Raw genomic sequence first — 20,922 nt, forward strand, 5'->3', positions numbered from 1 at the left:
AAGAAGGGAATATTAGATTCCAATTTCCGTTAAGGAAAGGTATGGAACACTTTCCTAGAAAGAAAATTAAATTACCTTATGAATCTATTATGATAGCTACTTATGGACTGCATGCCAAAGATGACAATACCTAGATCTATCCTTGCCTTTATGCCTAGCTAGGGGCGTTAAACGATAGTGCTTGTTGGGAGGCAACCCAATTTTATTTTTGTTTCTTGATTTTTGGTTCTGTTTAGTAATAAATTTTCATCTAGCCTCTGGTTAGATGTGTTTCCATGTTTTAATTAGTGTTTGTGCCAAGTAGAACCTTTGGGAAGACTTGGGTGAAGTCTTTTTTATCTTGCTGTAAAAAACAGAAACTTTAGCGCTCATGAGATTAGCTACAACTTTTTACTGGAGAGTGATATTTAGTTGATTATTTTTGAAGATGATTAATAGATAAATTCCTCACGTCCAGCAATTTATTTTAGAATTTTTGGAGTTCCAGAAGTATGCGTTTGATACAGATTACTACAGACTGTTCTGTTTTTGACAGATTCTGTTTTTCGTGTGTTCTTTGCTTATTTTGATTGATCTATGGCTAGTATAGGAGGTTATGAACCATATAGAAGTTGGAATACAGTAGGTTTAAAACCAATTTAAATAAATAATGAGTTCATTACAGTACCTTGAAGTGGTGTTTTGTTTTCTTTCTCTAACGGAGCTCATGAGATTTTCTGTTAAGTTTTGTGTTGTGAAGTTTTCAAGTTTTGGGTAAAGATTTGATGGGTTATGGAACAAGGAGTGGCAAGAGCCTAAGCTTGGGTATGCCCAAGGCACCCCAAGGTAAAATCCAGGGACAACCAAAAATCCTAAGCTTGGGGATGCCCCGGAAGGCACCCCCTCTTTTGTCTTCGTCCATCGGTAACTTTACTTGGAGCTATATTTTTATTCACCACATGATATGTGTTTTGCTTGGAGCGTCTTGTATGATCTGAGTCTTTGCTTTTTATTTCACCACAATCATCCTTGCTGTACACACCTTTTGGGAGAGACACACATTAATCGGAATTTATTAGAATACTCTATGTGCTTCACTTATATCTTTTGAGCTAGATAATTTTGCTCTAGTGCTTCACTTATATCTTTTAGAGCATGGTGGTGGTTTTATTTTATAGAAAATATTGATCTCTCATGCTTCACTTATATTATTTTGAGAGTCCTTTAGAACAGCATGGTAATTTTCTTTGGCTATAAAATTAGTCCTAATATGATAGGCATCCAAGATGGATATAATAAAAACTTTCATATAAGTGCGTTGAATACTAAGAGAAGTTTGATACTTGATGATTGTTTTGAGATATGGAGATAGTGATATTAAAGTTGTGCTAGTTGAGTAGTTGTGAATTTGAGAAATACTTGTGTTGAAGTTTGCAAGTCCCGTAGCATGCACGTATGGTAAACGTTGTGTAACAAATTTGAAACATGAGGTGTTCTTTGATTGTCATCCTTATGAGTGGCGGTCGGGGACAAGCGATGGTCTTTTCCTACCAATCTACCCCCCTAGGGGCATGCACATAGTGCTTGGTTTTTGATAACTTGTAGATTTTTGCAAAAAGTATGTGAGTTCTTTATGACTAATGTTGAGTCCATGGATTATACGCACTCTCAACCTTCCATCATTGCTAGCCTCTTCGGTACCGTGCATTGCCCTTTCTCACCTTGAGAGTTGGTGCAAACTTCGCCGGTGCATCCAAACCCCGTGATATGATACGCTCTATCACATATAAACCTCCTTATATCTTCCTCAAAACAGCCACCATACCTACCTATTATGGCATTTCCATAGCCATTCCGAGATATATTGCCATGCAACTTTCCACCGTTCCATTTATTATGACGCGCTTCATCATTGTCATATTGCCTTGCATGATCATGTAGTTGACATCGTATTTGTGGCAAAGCCACCATGCATATTATTTCATACATGTCACTCTTGATTCATTGCCCATCCCGGTACACCGCCGGAGGCATTCATATAGAGTCATATTTTGTTCTAGTATCGAGTTATAATCATTGAGTTGTAAATAAATAGAAGTGTGATGATCATAATTAATAGAGCATTGTCCCAAATAAAAAAAAGAGAAAGGCCAAAAAAGGGGGGAAGGCCCAAAAAAAGAAATAAAGAGAAATAAAAAGGGACAATGCTACTATCCTTTTTCCACACTTGTGCTTCAAAGTAGCACCATGATCTTTATGATAGAGAGTCTCTTGTTTTGTCACTTTCATATACTAGTGGGAATTTTTCACTATAGAACTTGGCTTGTATATTCCAACAATGGGCTTCCTCAAATGCCCTAGGTCTTCGTGAGCAAGCAAGTTGGATGCACACCCACTTAGTTTCTTTTGTTGAGCTTTCATGCATTTATAGCTCTAGTGCATCCGTTGCATGGCAATCCCTACTCCTTGCATTGACATCAATTGATGGGCATATCCCTAGCCCGTTGATTAGCCGCGTCAATGTGAGACTTTCTCCTTTTTTGTCTTCTCCACATAACCCCCATCATTATATTCTATTCCACCCATAGTGCTATATCCATGGCTCACGCTCATGTATTGCGTGAAAGTTGAAAAAAGTTTGAGATTACTACAGTATGAAACAATTGCTTGGCTTGTCATCGGGGTTGTGCATGATGAGAGCATTCTTGTGTGACGAAAATGGAGCATGACCAAACTATATGATTTTGTAGGGATGAACTTTCTTTGGCCATGTTATTTTGAGAAGACATAATTGCTTAGTTAGTATGCTTGAAGTATTATTATTTTTATGTCAATATTAAACTTTTATCTTGAATCTTTTGCTTCTAAACATTCATGCCACAATAAAGAAAATTACATTGAGAAATATGCTAGGTAGCATTCCACATCAAAAATTCTGTTTTTATCATTTACCTACTCGAGGACGAGCAGGAATTAAGCTTGGGGATGCTTGATACGTCTCCAATGTATCTATAATTTTTAATTGTTCCATGCTATTATATTATCTGTTTTGGATGTTTAATGGGCTTTATTATACACTTTTATATTATTTTTGGGACTAACCTACTAACCCAAGGCCCAGTGCAAATTGTTGTTTTTTTGCCTATTTCAGTGTTTCGCAGAAAAGGAATATCAAACGGAGTCCAAACGGAATGAAACCTTCGGGAGAGTGATTTTTGGAACAAACGTGATCCAGAGGACTTGGAGTGGACGTCAAGAAATCAAAGGCCACGAGGCAGGGAGGCGTGCGTGCCCCCCTGGGCGCGCCCCCACCCTCGTGGGCCCCTCGCAGCTCCACCGACCTTCTTCTTCCTCCTATATATACCCATATACCCCGAAACCAACCAAGAGCACCACGAAACCCTATTTCCACCGCCGCAACCTTCTGTACCCGTGAGGTCCCATCTTGGGGCCTTTTCCGGCGCTCCGCCGGAGGGGGAATCGATCACGGAGGGCTTGTACATCAGCACCATAGCCTCTCCAATGATGTGTGAGTAGTTTACCACAGACCTTCGGGTCCATAGTTATTAGCTAGATGGCTTCTTCTCTCTCTTTGGATCTCAATACAAAGTTCTCCTCGATATTCTTGGAGATCTATTCGATGTAACTCTTTTTGCGGTGTGTTTGTCGAGATCCGATGAATTGTGGGTTTATGATCAAGATTATCTATGAACAATATTTGAATCTCCTCTGAATTCTTTTATGTATGATGTGTTATCTTTGCAAGTCTCTTCGAATTATCAGTTTGGTTTGGCCTACTAGATTGATCTTTCTTTGCAATGGGAGAAGTGCTTAGCTTTGGGTTCAATCTTGCGTTGCTCGATCCCAGTGACAGAAGGGGAAATGACACGTATTGTATTGTTGCCATCGAGGATAAAAAGACGGGGTTTATATCATATTGCTTGAGTTTATCCCTCTACATCATGTCATCTTGCCTAATGCGTTACTCTGTTCTTATGAACTTAATACTCTAGATGCATGTTGGATAGCGGTCGATGTGTGGAGTAATAGTAGTAGATGCAGAATCGTTTCGGTCTACTTGTCGCGGACATGATGCCTATATACATGATCATGCCTAGATATTCTCATAATTATGCACTTTTCTATCAATTGCTCGACAGTAATTTGTTCACCCACCGTAATACTTATGCTATCTTGAGAGAAGCCACTAGTGAAACCTATGGCCCCCGGGTCTATATTCCATCATATAAGTTTCCAATATTTTTACTTTGCAATCTTTACTTTCAATCTATATCATAAAAATACCAAAAATATTATCTTATCATCTCTATCAGATCTCACTTTTGCAAGTGGCCGTGAAGGGATTGACAACCCCTTTATCGCGATGGTTGCAAGGTTCTTATTTGTTTGTGTAGGTACGAGGGACTTGCTTGTGGCCTCCTACTGGATTGATACCTTGGTTCTCAAAAAACAAGGGAAATACTTACGCTACTTTGCTGCATCACCCTTTCCTCTTCAAGGGAAAACCAACGCATGCTCAAGAGGTAGCAACACCTAACAGGATGCCACCTAAGTGCCCGGCGAGCCCACTAGAAGGGAGCCAATGCCAGGCAAACAGGTGAGTGCTCAACCGCTCAAGCTCAGACAGGGTGAATTCAGTTCGCATGGTCTCTTGGGTTGCTACTATGTCGATCCGCTCCTCTCACATGTACTCGATGAGTTGGCGGCACCGGCCATCCTGGCCGAAACCGCGAATGTTCCAGAAGAGGGTCTGCATCAAGCCGCCATCGGGGGGCTGCTTAACCCCAGGACACGGGAGACGCTTTGGGCGCGAAGGGCGGCGGTGCGGGACGGGTGCGTCCACGGATCTCCGGGGGGGCTGCGTGGCCTGGCGAGCCGACTGGGCGGTCGTGTGGGGGCCGTTGGCCTCAGAGGAGGGCATGGCCAGGCGAGCACGGGCCTCTGCCAACCGACCATCCAGGACTTCCCGGGTCCGGATAGCCTCGATCTGGACTAAGGGGGGAACCACTTCCCCCTTGAAAACTATATCTGAGTCGGCCGCGACCTTAGCTAAATGACCAAGCGGGACCGACTCCAAAGTAGAGAATGAACATGTAGAAGAGCTTGCTGGGATGACTGGGGTACCTGGCTCGAGGTTGCGGGCCACGGCCCTGAGCTCTGCCCACTCGGAGATGGGCAGAGCAGGGCTGCCTGCCGCCTGAGCAGCATCGATCCGGGCGCTGCGTCGTGAGGACGTCACCGGAGTCGAGGTCGAGTGTCCACGTCTGGAGTAGTCAGCAGACCACAGAGGGTGGGGAGGAGCCGCCAATGGCATAGATAGGACGGCGGCACCCCCACACCCCAAAGCTGGCTCAGGGGGTGGGGTGGCGGGCAGGCGGCACGAGGTTGGAGGGGATGCGCCCACCTGCACTCCGTCCAGAGTGGCACACTCCAACAGCTCCTGTCGGGGCAAAGGGGAGGCCTGCAGGCCGGGTGGCAGCAGAGATAGAACATGGGCGGGGGGCGCCGAGGGTGTCATGGGCGGTGGCGAAGACTCCAGAGCGCAGATAGCCATGGGAGGCGGAGGAGTACCCGAGGCGCTAATAACCCCAGGCGGCGACGCGGCCGGCAGGATAGGAGGAAAGTCTGCGAGCGGGTTGGCCGGCGAGCACGGAGAGGAAGCCGGGATAACCACCAACCCGACACTGGACGTGTCACTCGCCTCAGACTCCCCGGCGGAAGGCGCGTGAGGGAGGGAGAAGGCCCCCCAGCAGAGCGGGAGGGGCAGCCCGGCTTGTCGCCCGCCCTGGCTCGAGGAAGGGGCAGAGGAGCCGGCGAGGGGGAGCGGGAAGGGCTATCATCCGACCCCTCGTCGTCATGTGAGCGGTGGGAACTGGGGTGATGGCGGCCGTGGTAGTCGTCCTGAGGTCCCGGCTGGCCGGGGGGGGGGCGTCGTCGGTGAAGCGGGGCCGACCCACATGATTGGGCGGCTCGGGTGCAATGCGAAGGTCTAAGCCCTGGTCGTTGAAGAAGACCCGAACGGTGGCACGAAGCTTGGAGGAGTCAAGGCACTTGAATTTGACCCGTACCTCCTCCTTGCGAAGGGAGAGCTCATCGACCACCACCACCTTGCCGAGGATCCGAGACATCTGACGAATGACTCGCTTAGACCTCGCAATGTCTGGGAGCCCGGCAATGAGGATCCATGCTGTGTCAAGGACTGCCACCGCCTTTGGGTCAAGGATCGTCTCGGTGATGTCGATGACGAGCTTGTTGAGGGCGAGGGTGATCTGATCGCCGCGGGTGGCGTAGCCGTGACTTAAAGCGTCGGGGAAGACCACCGAGAACTTTGTGTCGGAGATAGGGGTGACCATCCAATCCCACTGACGGCGGTACAGGTGGCTGAGTTCGGCCTCGATCATCTCGGGGGAGGCCATGCCATCTACCACCGTGACCAGCGCCTGGAGGGATGGGTGGGAGGCGAGATGTCAGGGACCTCGATGTGGAAGAACCCCAACCCCTCGATCCCATGCCCATACATCCTCAGCTTGTCGGGGACCGGCCTATCCGGACAGAGGAGAGCGGGGTGGCCCAGGTCCTTGCAGATGTAGCAGCAGGGGGTTGATGTAGTTGACTTGAGAATGGCCCTTGACACCGCAGTTGAAGCAAGGCAGGCGGGGGAGGCTGTAGACACGACCCGGTTGGGGGGAGGCGCCCGGGATGGGAGGCTAGCGGATGGCCTAGCCTATACCATGCCAATGCTTTTCCCTTCAAAGATAAAGGGAAAACCTTCTTCTTAGCTTCATCTCTGGGTAAACCTGCAAGCTTAAATAATCGACAAATTTCATCCACATATATCAAGTGCATATCAGGATGTTCGGTTCCATCTCCTGCATAAGGATTAGCTAGCAGTTGTTCTATCATACCCGAAGGAATTTCATAACCAATTTTTTCAATAGGTGCAGTAGGTTGAGGGGTAACTAATTGTGGTTCCGGTCAAGGTGAAGATACCCCGAACAAACCCCTCAAAGGATTGTTTTCCATAGTAACAAGTGACAGTAAATTTCAGCATGTAGTAATAATTTTTCCTTACCGATTTCCACTTGCCAAGAGCGCTTCACTCCTCGGCAACGACACCAGAAAAAAGCCTTGATGACCCACAAGTATAGGGGATCAATCATAGTCCTTTAGATAAGTAAGAGTGTCGAACCCAGCGAGGAGCAGAAGGAAATGACAAGTAGTTTTCGGCAAGGCATTGTGTGCAAGCACTGAAATTATAAGTAACGAGTAATTTGATAGCAAGATAATTTGTAATGAGCAAGTAATGGTAACGGTAACAAAAGTGTAGCAAGGTAGCCCAATCCTTTTGAGGCAAAGGACAGGCCAAAACGGTCTCTTATGATAAGCAAAGCGTTCTTGAGGGTACATGGGAATGTCATCTAGTCACTTTCATCATGTCGGTTTGATTTGTGTCCGCTACTTTGATAATTTTATATGTTGGTGGACCCGTGCTTAGGTGTTGTTCTTACTTGAACAAGCCTCCTACTTATGGTTAACCCCCTCGCAAGCATCCGCAACTATGAGAAAAGTATTAAGAATAAATCTAACCATAGCATTAAACTTTTGGATCCAAATCAGTCCCTTACGGAATAGCGCATAAACTAGGGTTTAAGATTCTGTCACTCTCGCAACCCATCATCTAATAACTACTCCACAATGCATTCCCTTAGGCCCAAATATGGTGAAGTGTCATGTAGTCGACGTTCACATGACACCACTAAGGGAATCACAACATACATACCATCAAAATATCGAACACATATCAAGTTCACATGATTACTTGCAACAAGATTTCTCCTGTGATCTCAAGAACAAAAGTAACTACTCACAAATGATAATCATGCTCAAGATCAGAGGGGTATTAAATAGCATAATGGATCTGAACATATAATCTTCCACCGAATAAACCATATAATAATCAACTACAAGATGTAATCAACACTACTAGTCACCCACAAGTACCAATCTATAGTTTTGGTACAAAGATTGAACACAAGAGATGAACTAGGGTTTGAGAGGAGATGGTGTTGTTGAAGATTGCCCTCCCCAAGATGGGAGAGTTGCTGGTGATGACGATGACGATGATTTCCCCCTCCGGGAGGGAAGTTCCCTCGGCGGAATCGCTCCGCCGGAGGGCAAAAGTGCTCCTGCCCAAGTTCTGCCTCGAGACGGCGGCGCTTCGTCCCGAAAGTCCTCTCTTTATTTTTTCTAGGTCAAAATGACTTATATACCATAAGAGGGGCACCTGAGGTGGGTCGAGGAGGGCACAACCCACCAGGGCGCCTGAGCACCCTAGCGCGCCCAGGTGGGTTGTGCCCACCTGGTGGGCCTCCTCTTGTACTTATTTGCTCCATTATTTCTTATATATTCCATAAAAAATCTCCGTAAAGTTTCAGCTCATTGGAGTTGTGCAGAATAGGTAGCCTCACGTAGCTTTTTCAGGTCCAGAATTCCAGCTGCCGGTATTCTCCCTCTTTATGTGAACCGTGCATATTATGAGAGAAAATGCATTAGAATCACTCCAAAAGGCATTATTATGCATAAAAATAATGTAAATAACAATAGGTAAACATGATGCAAAATGGACGTATCAGAGATTATGCGTCAAGTACAGGAGCTGCTCGACAAAGGTTATATACGCAAATCTCTTAGTCCTTGTGTTGTTCCTATTATACTAGTGCCAAAAAGGATGGTACATCGCGTATGTGTGTTGATTGTAGAGGCATTAATAATATTACAATTCATTATCATCATCCTATTCGTAGGCTAGATCATATGCTTGATGAATTGAGTGGATCTACAATATTCTCCAAAGCTGATTTGCGTAGTGGATACCATCAAGTTCGTATGAAATTGGGAGATGAATGAAAAACCACATTTAAAACTAAGTTTGGATTATATGAGTGGTTAGTCATGCCTTTTGGGTTAACTAATGCACCTAGTACTTTTATGATATATTAGTGAACGAAATTTTACGTGTTTTCATTGGACGATTTATGGTAGTCTATTTTGATGATATATTGATTTATAGCAGATCTTTGAAGGAGCATTTGGAACATTTACGTGCTATTTTTATTGCTCGACGTGTTGCACGTTTGTTTGGTAACCTTGGGAAGTGCACCTTTTGCACCAATCGAGTATATAACCTTGATTTTAGTAAGACTTGATTTTAATAAGACTTTTGAGCTTGAATGTGATGCTAGTGGAATTGGACTAGGAGGTGTGTTATTACAAGATGGCAAACCGGTTGCATACTTTTCTGAAAAATTGAGTGGGCCTAGTTTGAACTATTCCACTCATGATAAAGAATTTTATGCTCTTGTTCGGACTTTAGAAACATGGCAACAATATTTATGGCCCAAAGAATTTGTTATACATTGTGATCATGAATCTTTGAAACATATTAAAAGTCGAGCCAAACTGAATCGTAGACATGCTAAATGGGTTGAATTCATTGAGACTTTCCCTTGTGGTATTGAACACAAGAAGGGTAAAGAAAATGTTATTGTTGATGCATTGTCTCGTCGTTATACTATGCTTTCACAACTTGATTTTAAAATATTTGGTTTGGAAACCATCAAAGATCAATATGTGCATGATGTTGATTTTAGAGATGTAATGCAGAATTGTAAAGAAGGAAGAACATGGAACAAGTTCGTCGTTAATGATGGATTTGTGTTCCGTGCTAATAAGTTATGCATTCCAGCTAGCTCTGTTCATCTTTTGTTGTTGCAGGAGGCACATGAAGGAGGATTAATGGGACACTTTGGCGTGAAGAAGACGGAGGACGTACTTGCTACACATTTCTTTTGGCCAAAGATGAGACGGGATGTTGAGCGTTTTGTTGCTCGCTGCACTACATGTCAAAAAACTAAGTCACGACTCAGTCTTCATGGTTTATATATATGCCTTTACCTGTACCTAGTGTACCATGGGAGGATATATCTATGGATTTTGTTTTAGGATTACATCGAACAAAGAAAGGGAGGGGTAGCATATTTGTTGTCATGCATAGGTTTTCGAAAATGGCACACTTCATACCATGTCATAAAAGCGATGCTGCTACTAATGTTGCTGATTTATTCTTTCGTGAAATTATTCGCTTGCATCGTGTGCCAAATACTATTGTTTCAGATCGTGATACTAAATTTCTTAGCCACTTTTGGAGATGTTTATGGGCTAAGTTGGGGACTAAACTGCTTTTTAGTACTACTTGTCACCCCCAAACTGATGGACAAACTGAAGTAGTCAATAGAACATTATCTACTATGCTTAGGGCTGTTTTGAAGAATAACAAAAAAATGTGGGAAGAATGCTTGCCTCATATTGAATTTGCTTATAATCGTTCACTGCATTCTACTACTAAGATGTGCCTTTTTGAAATTGTGTATGATTTCCTACCTCATGCACCTATTGATTTGTTACCTCTTCCATCTTCGAAGAAGCTTAATTTTGATGCTAAACAAAGTGCTAAATTGATCTTAAAAATGCACGAGTTAACTAAAGAAAACATTGAGCGTATGAATGCTAAATATAAACTTGCTGGAGATAAAGGTAGAAAACATGTTGTCTTTGCACGTGGAGATCTTGTTTGGTTACATTTGTGTAAGGATAGGTTTCCTGGTTTGCACAAATCAAAGCTAATGCCACGTGCTGATGGTCCTTTTAAGGTGTTAGAGAAAATAAATGATAATGCACATAAACTTGAGCTGCCCGCAGATTTTGGGGTTAGTCCCACTTTTAACATTGCACATTAGAAGCCTTATTTGGGTGAGGAAGATGAGCTTCCGTCGAGGATGACTTCATTTCAAGAAGGGGAGGATGATGAGGACATCAATGTCATTGTTACACCCACAGGCCCTGCTGCTATACATACTAGACCAATTACTAAAGCTTTCGCACGCCAATTAAATTACCAGGTACTTTGGTTTCTTGGTAATGATTCTAATGTTCATGAGAATATGATGCTGTCTAAATTGGATACATTTGTCTTGCTTACAAATGAAGGGCCTAGCTTGGATAAGAAGGATGAACATTGGAGCAAGATCAAGCATGAAGATGATGGCATGCGCGGGGGGAACAGGAACGGAGTTACAAGTGATGATTTCAGGACTTTGAAGCCACCACAATAAGTGCATGAAGCCTTGGATGAAATATACAAGATGCCACTTAATAAATTCTGTCCAAAGGCTATTATAGGTGCTCTTATTATTGGGCCAGTCCCATGTATTTTCGAAATACTGAAGTAAGCTGTTTTTAGAGTCCGTATGTGTGGTGAAAACAAAGTTAGGGTTGGTTTCAGACCCCTCCTAAGGGGCCATGAAATCCTCCCCTCTTTCTTCATATATACAACCCTTAGGGCATCGTTTAGACTTTGGGTTTGTTTAGATTAAAGTTCGCTATAGCTGCAACTTCGCGTACTTCGTTTGTGTTCAACGACCGGACCAAGACGTCACTGAACCCCACCTTGATCAATAGAGGTTTCATCTTATATTCGCAATATCCAGATTGCAGTCTCAATTTCTTGCTTGTTCGTCGTTTGCTTGCAGAAAATAGACCCTCGTGGTCAGGTTGATCATACTCCGGCGTGGTCAATAACCTCTCGGAGTTGGTTTAGCGATTACTAAGGCGCGGCGTCCTCGCACGTTCGTAGTCGGATCGTCAAAGTCTACTCCACAAAAAAGATAGCCATCATATCATCGAAAGACGGGACACCTTTGCCTCTATTACATCTAGTACCAAGAAAATAACCACATGCATTGAACTCCATAGAGAAATTCAAACTGCGGGAACCTACATTATGCAAGGTAGACGTCCATCAACCTTGATTCAAGAAATTAATTATCCCTAATAAAATCCCTAATAGGAACCCTAACAAACCCCACCCAAAGTCCTAATCAACTACCGTCGCTGCAACAAAGCAGCCCATCAAAACATGTTTCGATCGACAACGCAGTCTCCTATATGATAGGATCATGGATCAAATCATCAAAACCGAGTAAAAATCGTCTCATTTTCGTTCGAAAGATGGGAAAGAGAAGTGAGGCAAGACGACTTACCGTATACCGGTGGGTCCGTGCCATCGCTCGACGAATTGTGCCCATGGCGTCTTTCTCCTCACCGGCGACAAGGGCCGCCACATGACCTATCAACCTTCGCCTTCGGTTTTGAACCTCGCCCACAGCAAATGGTTCGCGTGACGTCGCCGGTCGCGGCCCTTCCTCTCCCTTTACCAACAGATGTGATCAAAGCGCCTCTAAACATAAAATTAATCGATGCAAGGGCTTATTTGCAAAAAAATAGATGCGACTCGGTGACAATACAGGTCAAAATGTAGACAGTGACGGTATAAGTCCACGTGAGCAAGTACAAACGTCGTAACATGCCATTCTTTGAATACAATGACCAAAATGACCATGATGAACAAGTTTTTTTTTTGAGGCAATGATGAACAAGTTTAATGACCCGTAGTGCATTTTACTAAGTTGATAAGTTGACACAAGCCTTTGTGGTCCGTTTCCGCCCATTCAATTTTTTGTTCATTCCATTTATCCAAATTTAACGCGCTCTCTTTCCGTTCTCAAAAAAGTAAGTAAATAAAAAACAAAAACCGCGCTCTCTTTCGAATCGAAATGAAGAAAAACCCCCCACCTCATCCCGCCCACACCGCCGCCCCAAATACCTAAACCCTCGCCGCCGGCGATCTCGACGGCGTCCATGTCGCGCTCGAAGGAAAACATTTATCCTGCTCCGCCCCACTACGGCAGCTCTTCCAACCCCTCCCGACTGCTCCCTTGCAAGCGGCCGCTGCAGTCTCCATGCCCGCCGCCCCGCCGGCCGCTCGCCGATGTCACGGGCAACGCCCTGCAGCAGCCCGGATCCGCAGGCGGCGTGGAGGGCATCGATTACGGGTACATCACTCCCCTCCCCAAGGTGCCCAAGTCTTGCGGGTTCCTTCTAGAGGACGACGACATGGACGAGGCGTTCTTGCTTGAGGTGGACGCCATCTGCGAGGAGCACTCGCGGTCCATGGCCGGGAAGGATAAGGGCAGGGAGAAAGATTTGACGGTGGAGCGGGGGCCGGTCGTTGTGGCAGCAGCAACCCACGCCGGACCAGTGTGCGGAACGGTATACCTTTGGTCCCTTCTAAGTTGTTTTGAAATTGGAAATAGAATAGGGAGAGCCAAGGCATATCCAAATTCGTTTATGCAAAAGGTTGACTTGTTAGGGAGAGATAAGAATCGACGAAAGGAAATGCTGACTCAATCCGAGGATAATCTGTTCTTGATGTGTTATTCTGACTAATTAGGATTGCCTAGGTGGTAATTTCAATAAAGCGCTTACTTCATTATTCTCTCTTTTGGATTGAATTTAGCTTGAGGACGCATTCTGGACGGAGGCGTATGCCATTTTTGAGGAGTGTGATGCTCAGCCTGCTGCCAAGAGCCAGGATGAGGAGCTGAAGGAGATGGTGGAAGAGGAAAGCTCGGTGCTGTCCTGTGGTGATGATTCGCTTCTGCCAGCTGTATCCATCGCAGATGACTGTGTTAAGGTATGTGAATATCCATGGGGCATGTGTGCCTTTTGCTTTCATTGATCTGGTGAGGAAACTTCGGAAAATTCTACAAAGTGCTACTCCCTCCGTTTCCATAATTCTTGTCGTGGTTTTAGTTCTAATTTGAACCCGGTTCCTTTAAATTGGAAAGCATTTGTAACTTCCTTTAAGTCATGTTTTCCCCTACCTAACACTGAGAATCTTAAGAGAATTATGTTAGTTTTGTGAAATTAGAAGTGAACTAGGTAGCCGGTAAATTGCAAAGTAGCTTATCATGTTGTCTTCTTTTGAGAGAAATTCAGTTGGAGGACACTTTCTGGGAAGTCAATGCCATCAGCAAGGAGCACCATGTCACATCTTCTGAGATGAACCAGGAGCACTACGTCGCATCTTTGGCGATCAACCAGGATGAGATAGACGAGGTGTATGTAGAAGATGGCTCAGTAGCATTATGTGTTGATTTCCCTCCAGTAATTTCCATTGCGGAGGAGGGAGGAGAGGTATAACTTTGCTTCTTAACTTTAGACAAGGGAAAGTTCTATAGTTTTGGGGCATGATGGAATTCTTGCTTCCTGAATCTTGGAAGGAATTGAGTAGGTTTGGTCTGGAACCACATAACTAAACCAGTTTATTTGATTACTCTTCTCTTGGAGATATTAAGGTTGTTGATGCACTCTTGGGGGAGGTCGATGTCATCCATGAGGGGCAGGTTGCCATGTCTGCTGCCAAGGGCAAGGAGGAGCCTGGGGAGATGGGACTAGAAATGGAGGAAAATGAAGGGTGTGCCCCAAGGAAGTACTATGAGTATTTGCACTCCCTAAACGACAAGCAGAGGGAGGCTGCATGCAGTGATGTTGCTGTTCCGTTAATGATCGTTGCAGGTCCAGGAAGTGGAAAGGTACAATTTTTGTCTTAATTTGGATAAATCTTTTCTGGATACAATATCTTAGTTCTCATTACAGGGAATATGTATAATTATAATGTGATTAACTCTTTCCACAAAATTGGTTTTCCCAAATTCGATATCCAAAAAGTCAACTAAGACCAATAATTTCTGTTGCTTGTGTCCACCGAGACCAATTGTTTTCGTGATTTACCTTTTTTTACTAAGATGATTTAAGAAGAATAAGATTATCAGTATCAGATGAGTTAATAAGTTGATATCTTCTGTTCTTATAACTGATATTATTTTCCCAAGAATGTTATAGCTGATATTATTTTCCCTTGGATGTTATAGCTGATATTTTGATGCAATTAATTATTGATTCCAAATGAAATCAGAACTAACATCATCTGTCCCATTACGACAGAAATCCTACCTACAAAGTAAAATATATCCCATAAATATTATTTTGGCTTGAACTCGCATCTAAAAATGTGCACCAGTTGTAGTAGAAGAAACTCTGCGCAAAGGTTGCACCATTTATTCCCAAGACAGTAGCCTATATCCTTCCGGACAGTTGTAGAAGAACCGAAAGCAATTTACTCATATGTTTCACTCTTATTTGTTTGTCTGTTTATGTAACTTTATATCGTATTTGCAAACTTCTGGCGCACTAATGTAGTGTTCAAGAAAATGATGCAAGTGCAGTCCTTGGATTTACATTTTTAAAACGGTCTGAATTTTGTCTCTTACCTGCACACAGTTTCATTATGCTGTGACTTAAATATAATAAGATGGCACTCTTTAACTGAGCTCCATAGACCTCTTATCTTGTGATCATTTCCACACTTTTGTCTATATTGACTTTCTTTGTAATTGGCATGACTCAAGACTTCTACAATGGTCGGCAGGGTTCTCACATTGCTCAAAGAGGTAGGGTGCGCTCTTTCATATGTTCACTACAAAATTAGCATGTTGTAATATTTGAAGGTCACACAGTCACATTTCTCCATTTATTGTACGACCAGGGAATTCCACCATCAAACATCCTTGCTATGACATTCACAACTGCTGCTGCCTCAGAAATGAGGGACCGGATAGGGGCAGTGGTCGGGAAGGCAGTTGCCAAAGAGATCATAATAAGCACATTTCACTCCTTCTGCTTGCAGCTTTGCAGGACCCATGCTGAAAAGTATGTATTTTCTGTTGTCAGATATTGACTTAATTATGAAGTAACTGAATGGGATAGAACTGTATAAAAATGAAGCTAAAATAATATTATCCTCTATTTTACTTATGAGTCAATATTTACTTATGATGACTCTTTTCACCTGTAGTAAGTAGTAACCATGAACTAGATGTCAGAGATGCATTAAACTACCTCTTACAATCATTTTTTTTCGAGAAAACGCCAAGGAACTTTGTGTTCCATTGCATTGAAAAGATAGTTGGGTTACAAACCTCCTAAGAGGCCAAGTTCAAACAAAATACAGGGAAACTAGTGTACATCCCAGGTGGGCGGTGTTAAGCTTCATGCACTAGCCAACGCAACCAAAAGTCCGAACTGATGGAAAGGGCCAGGCAATCCACATATGCACTTCAACACCCCCTCTCACGTGTGACGCGGAAAGTCAACACGTGGATAGACTCAGAGGTATGGCTCAAGAGGCCTATACGTGGACAAAGGGGGGCAACAACATTTTTTTTGGATAAACTGCGAAAGCCAGGACTTGAACTCAAGACCTTAGCTCCGATACCATGTTATGCTTCATGCACTAGCCAACGCAACCAAAAGTCCGAACAAATGGAAAAGGCTAGGCAATCCACATATACACTTCAACAGGCGGCAGGATGACGCGAAGGCCATGGGCACCAGCTCGTGCCCACTGCTCTACTTCGTCCTTGATCTTGGAGACCAGGTCATGAACCAGAGGCTGGGCACCATCGAAGACGCACTCGTTGTGCTGCTTCCAAATCATCCACGGTGTCAGGAGGGCAATGGATGTGAGACCCTTGCGCGGCTGCGTAGGCGTGTTCTGCTTGGCGTGGAGCCACCAGTCCATGAGGGATTCTTCCTGATTTGGGCCTGCGGTGGTCATCCTGAGCTAGGCGAGGATCTCATGCCAAGTCTGCCTGGCGAAGGGGCACTCCAGGAGGAGGTGACGCATCGTCTTGGTGGCCTAGTCGCAGAGTGGGCATCCGGGCTGGTACTGGAGTCCACGCCGAGCGAGGCGATTAGCAGTCCACAACCTATCTTGGTTGGCTAACCAGTGGAAAAACTTCACACGCAGCGGCGACCAATTTTTCAAATGAGCTTCCACGAGAAGCAAGTCGTGGATCCCTGGAAGGTGGCGAGGTAGTAGGAGGTAGCAGAGTAGGTGCCGGTGGCCGTCCACTACCAAACAAGCTGGTCGGGGGCGTCCGAGAGCAAGAAGTGCTTGATCGCCAACCGGACTTGCAGATACTGGTCAATCTCGTGTATGCCGAGGGCCCTGTGGATGTCTCGTGCCCAGTTATGGCCCTGTAAACCTTCAGTGATGGTCCGAATCTTTGCGGCGGCGCTTGGGGATGCAGCTGTAGAGGGCTGGGGCGATCTCGCTTATCGACTGCCAGTTGATCCAGTGGTCCTCTCAGAAAAACGCAGTTAAGCTGTTTCCGATGGTCATCGTGGTGGAGGCGAAGAAGAGCACCCGTTCCTTGGCAGACAATTGCAGATCCAAGCCACTCCAGGCGCGCTCATGACCGGTGCGCGAGAACCAAAGCCAGCGGAGCCTCAGGGCGAGGCCAACACACTCTAGGGCGTGGATGCTGAACCCTCCGTGCGAAATGGGGCAGCAGATGCGGCGCCAATTGACGTGGCAGAGGCCACCATTGGCAGCTACGGGGCCAACCCACAAGAAGCTGGGTTGAATCTTCTCGATTTGAAGAAGCGTCTTCTTTGGCGGCGCGAAGGCGAGGAGCTGGTGCTCAGGAATGGTACCCAGGACAGATTTCACCTACGCGAGGCGCCCATGTTTTGTTCATCAGTCCGGCCTTCCAAGCAGGGAGTCGCCCGACGATCCCATCAACAAAGGCATGTAATTGGGCTGCGGTAGGTCGTCGTATTGCGAGGGGATCCCGTGGTAGGTGATCAGTAGCTCGACAATAGGACAGCCTAGTTGCGCGATTGCAGCCGTCGCCTCATCCGTGTCGCAATGCAGCGAAGCTCTTGGCGTAATTCACCATAAGGCCAGAGGCGCGGCCGAAGAACTTCAAAATTTGGCAATGATGTCGCTGGACGAACAATGGCAGAAAAGTACCACGTCATCAGCGTACAGAGACACCATGGGGATCGAACGTCTAGGGTGCAGCTGAGCCATGATTCCCAGGTCGATCGCGTGCTTGATGAGCCATTCTAATGTGTCAACATTGAGTGCCCGCGACGGCGATCACCCTGGCAGAGCCCCCGGCGGTGCCAGATAGGGGCGCCCGGCTCGCCATTCATCAGGACGCGTGTGCTCGCCGACAACAGGAGGATAGGATCCACTCCAGAAGTCTGTTCCCAAAGCCATATTGGTGAAGGACCTTGAAGAGGAAGGGCCAAGCCAGGGAGTCGAAGGCGGGCGGGAGGTCTAATTGGAGCAAGACTCGTGGGGCACCCGGTTGGTGAAGGACCCGGGCCGATTGCTTGACTAGAATGAAGTTGTCATGCAGACTTCGACCGACGATGGACGTGTTTTGGCTTCGGCTGACAAGGCTATCCAGCTTTGGGGCGAGGCGTAGTCAGAGGACTCTAGCAAAGATCTTGGCCACTAGGTGGATAAGACTTATTGGCCGGTAGTCGTTTAGTCTTTAGTGTGCTCGCATCTGCGCGCTTTGGTAGCAGGGTGATCAACGCCTGGTTGAGGCAGCCATGGCCTCTCATCTCATATAACTGTTGGAAGACGTCGACAAAGTCTTGTCGCACCATACTCCAACAGGCCCACAGGAACTCTGCGGTGAAGCCGTCGGCCCGATCGCCTTGAGCGCGGGCAGACGCTTGATCGCCTCCCAAATCTCCTCGGTGTTGAAGGGAGTGTTGAGGTCGTCAAGGTCACTGGGCACAATTAGCTCCAACAAGTCCACTGTGCAATTGCAGTCGATGGCGGTGCCCAGGAGCGCATCATACTGCGCGAAGGCAGCTTCCGCCATGCTCTCGTGCTCGGTGATCACCTAGTCGTCCACGGTGAGGCCAAAAATCCTGTTCTTCAGCCGGCGGAAAGAGCATTGCGGGTGGAAGAAGGCGGTATTGACGTCGCCGTCCTTCAGATTGGTGATTCGAGCGTGTTGTCGAGCGAATGTGCGCTCCATAGAAGCCAAGCCAAGATAGGAAATCTTAAGCTGCTTATGGAACCGATCCTCTTGCAGCGTCAACATCCGGTCTTCCCGAGCCTTGTCAAAGCGCGAGATGAGCTCGTGTGAGATGGCCATCTTGTTCCTATTGTTCCCGACAGATTGGGAACTCCAATTCGTCAACTTCCGTGCCGTGGCTTGCAATCGAATCATCAGATGGCGGTAGGGGTTGACGTCATCGATGGAGCTCTAGGCCGCAGCCACCGTCTCGTGGAAACTATCAAGGCGCAACCACAGATCCTCAAAGTGAAATCGTTGATGTGCAGCCGGTACGGCCGTACGGGGGTACAGCCAAGAGCAATGGGCTGTGGTCAGAAACCACAGATGCGAGGCATCGAAGGTGGCAAGCGGCATGGGCGTCTTCCCAGTCAGCAGTGCAAAGCACCTGTCAAGGTGCACGACGGTGGGTGGGTGGGGGAGGGGATTGCTCGTTCGACCATGTGCACCGGCGACCATTGAGATATATTTCCTTCAACGTGAGGTCGTTGATCAGCCTTCAGAATCTGCCCATCATGCTCCTATTCAGATTGTCATTATTCTTGTCTTTGTCGTGGTAAATTAGGTTAAAATCCCCGCAAAGCATCCAAGTAAACCTATTCATGGACAGCCCGGCCCGGAGGCCCGAACCCGAAGCCCGACATTCGGGCCGAGCTCGGGCTCCAGTTTCTCACCCGAAGCCCGGCCCGAAAGCCTGAAATAAGCCCAAAATGGATATATATATATTATTTTTATTTGAAATATAGGTATAATAAACTAATATAATATCCCGGATATGATTAATTTAATTAGAAAACGCCATTGTTCATGTGTTTTGTGCCGGGCCGGGCAGGGCTCGGGCTTGGGATTTTTTTATCGGGCTTTGCCAAGCCCGGCCCAAACCCAGCCCGCGGAATGATCAGGTTTACATCCAAGGTCCCTGGCAATCGTTGCGGCGTCGTGTAATTCCTGAAGAAACACAATTTTATCTGCATCATCCTACGGTCTGTAGACCACCCAAGCCGGACCAAGGGGCATCTGAGCCTGTGGAAACCTTGCCAGTGATCGTGTTCGCGGAGAACGCTGGGTCCGTGATAGTCACGGCCTTGCTCTTCCAAGCGAACCTCTTACAATCATCTCTAACTGTAATTTAATGTCTCACAAAGTTGTTAATGGAAAAGTATGTGCAATGCTATATCAATTTGCTGATCTGATAATTTTCTTGTTTGTGTTTTATGTTCTCATTTCAATACACTTTCTCTTTCTTGCAGTTTATTAAGCCTACAAGTTGTTGTGAACTTTTAGATACTTGTTCTTGGCTTATTTTGTCCCTTATTTTAAAAACTAATATTTCTGCAACATTCTTTTGAAGGCTAGGCCGCACATCTGAATTCATAATATATGGCCATGGGCAACAGAGGAGGGCCATTATTGAGGCAGAACGCCTGTTGGAGCATGGCAAAAGTGATGGTTTAGGAGATGCAGTTAAGCAGTATGATGGAGACATTAAACATTCTTTTAAAGACAAAGCTAAGAAGTGGTTGAAGTTTGTTACACAGGTGCCTTCTATTTCTGAAGATTCATCACTATCATTTTATAGTTTCTATTTCCTTTTTGTTTTGGTGCACCTGCAGCTCTATGAAGGGATTGGGCAGTCTCTACAGCATTTTGCTCCTGCAAAATTATTGTAAAGCCTCACAATAACTTTGCATCTACCCAAAGTGTCGTTCAGATTCTCCTTATATATGTATATATGTTTGTTACTTGCCACCTTCTGCACAATCCACAGCGCATAATATTGAAGGAACTGCTTCAGCATGCTGTGCAGACATTGTTCTAAAGGCTTACTGCATATAGTGGATTATTCCTAGTCTTGTTGAGACGCCTGAATTAATTCAAGATAAAGTATACAAAGTTCTGATTATAGTAGAAAACAGAAATACAAAGGTTTTGTACAATACACTTGACATACAAAAACTAACTCTGAACAATCACTTTAGAACCAATTTTTCGGGAAAACGCAAAGGGACCTTGCGTTTCTTTTCATTGAAAAGGTAGGGTGTCAGTTACAGTCGTCCTAGGACGAATAGACGGTGAA

At 45.5% G+C, this 20,922-nt stretch overlaps 1 protein-coding gene across 3 annotated transcripts in view; it reads left to right on the forward strand.

Annotated features, from left to right (window-relative positions):
- The first annotated feature begins 12,629 nt into the window (after positions 1 to 12,629).
- The window catches only part of LOC109772635 (ATP-dependent DNA helicase SRS2-like protein At4g25120), a 30,467-nt gene continuing 22,174 nt past the window's right edge, over positions 12,630 to 20,922 (forward strand). For 2 of the 3 annotated variants that reach the window (XR_002235146.4, XR_005767786.3), the window contains exons 1-7: positions 12,663 to 13,167; positions 13,415 to 13,591; positions 13,897 to 14,094; positions 14,256 to 14,492; positions 15,369 to 15,410; positions 15,506 to 15,669; positions 20,197 to 20,383. Coding sequence is in view for 1 of the 3 variants with exons in the window: in XM_020331343.4 (XP_020186932.1) it covers positions 12,757 to 13,167; positions 13,415 to 13,591; positions 13,897 to 14,094; positions 14,256 to 14,492; positions 15,369 to 15,410; positions 15,506 to 15,669; positions 20,197 to 20,383 (1,416 nt within the window). In the remaining 2 variants the exon portion in view is untranslated. Of the gene's footprint in view, positions 13,168 to 13,414; positions 13,592 to 13,896; positions 14,095 to 14,255; positions 14,493 to 15,368; positions 15,411 to 15,505; positions 15,670 to 20,196; positions 20,384 to 20,922 lie in introns of all 3 variants that reach the window. The other variant, XM_020331343.4, reaches the window with a different exon arrangement.

The sequence above is a fragment of the Aegilops tauschii genome, chromosome 2 (genome assembly GCF_002575655.3).
Source record: "Aegilops tauschii subsp. strangulata cultivar AL8/78 chromosome 2, Aet v6.0, whole genome shotgun sequence".
Taxonomy (NCBI): Eukaryota; Viridiplantae; Streptophyta; class Magnoliopsida; order Poales; family Poaceae; genus Aegilops; species Aegilops tauschii.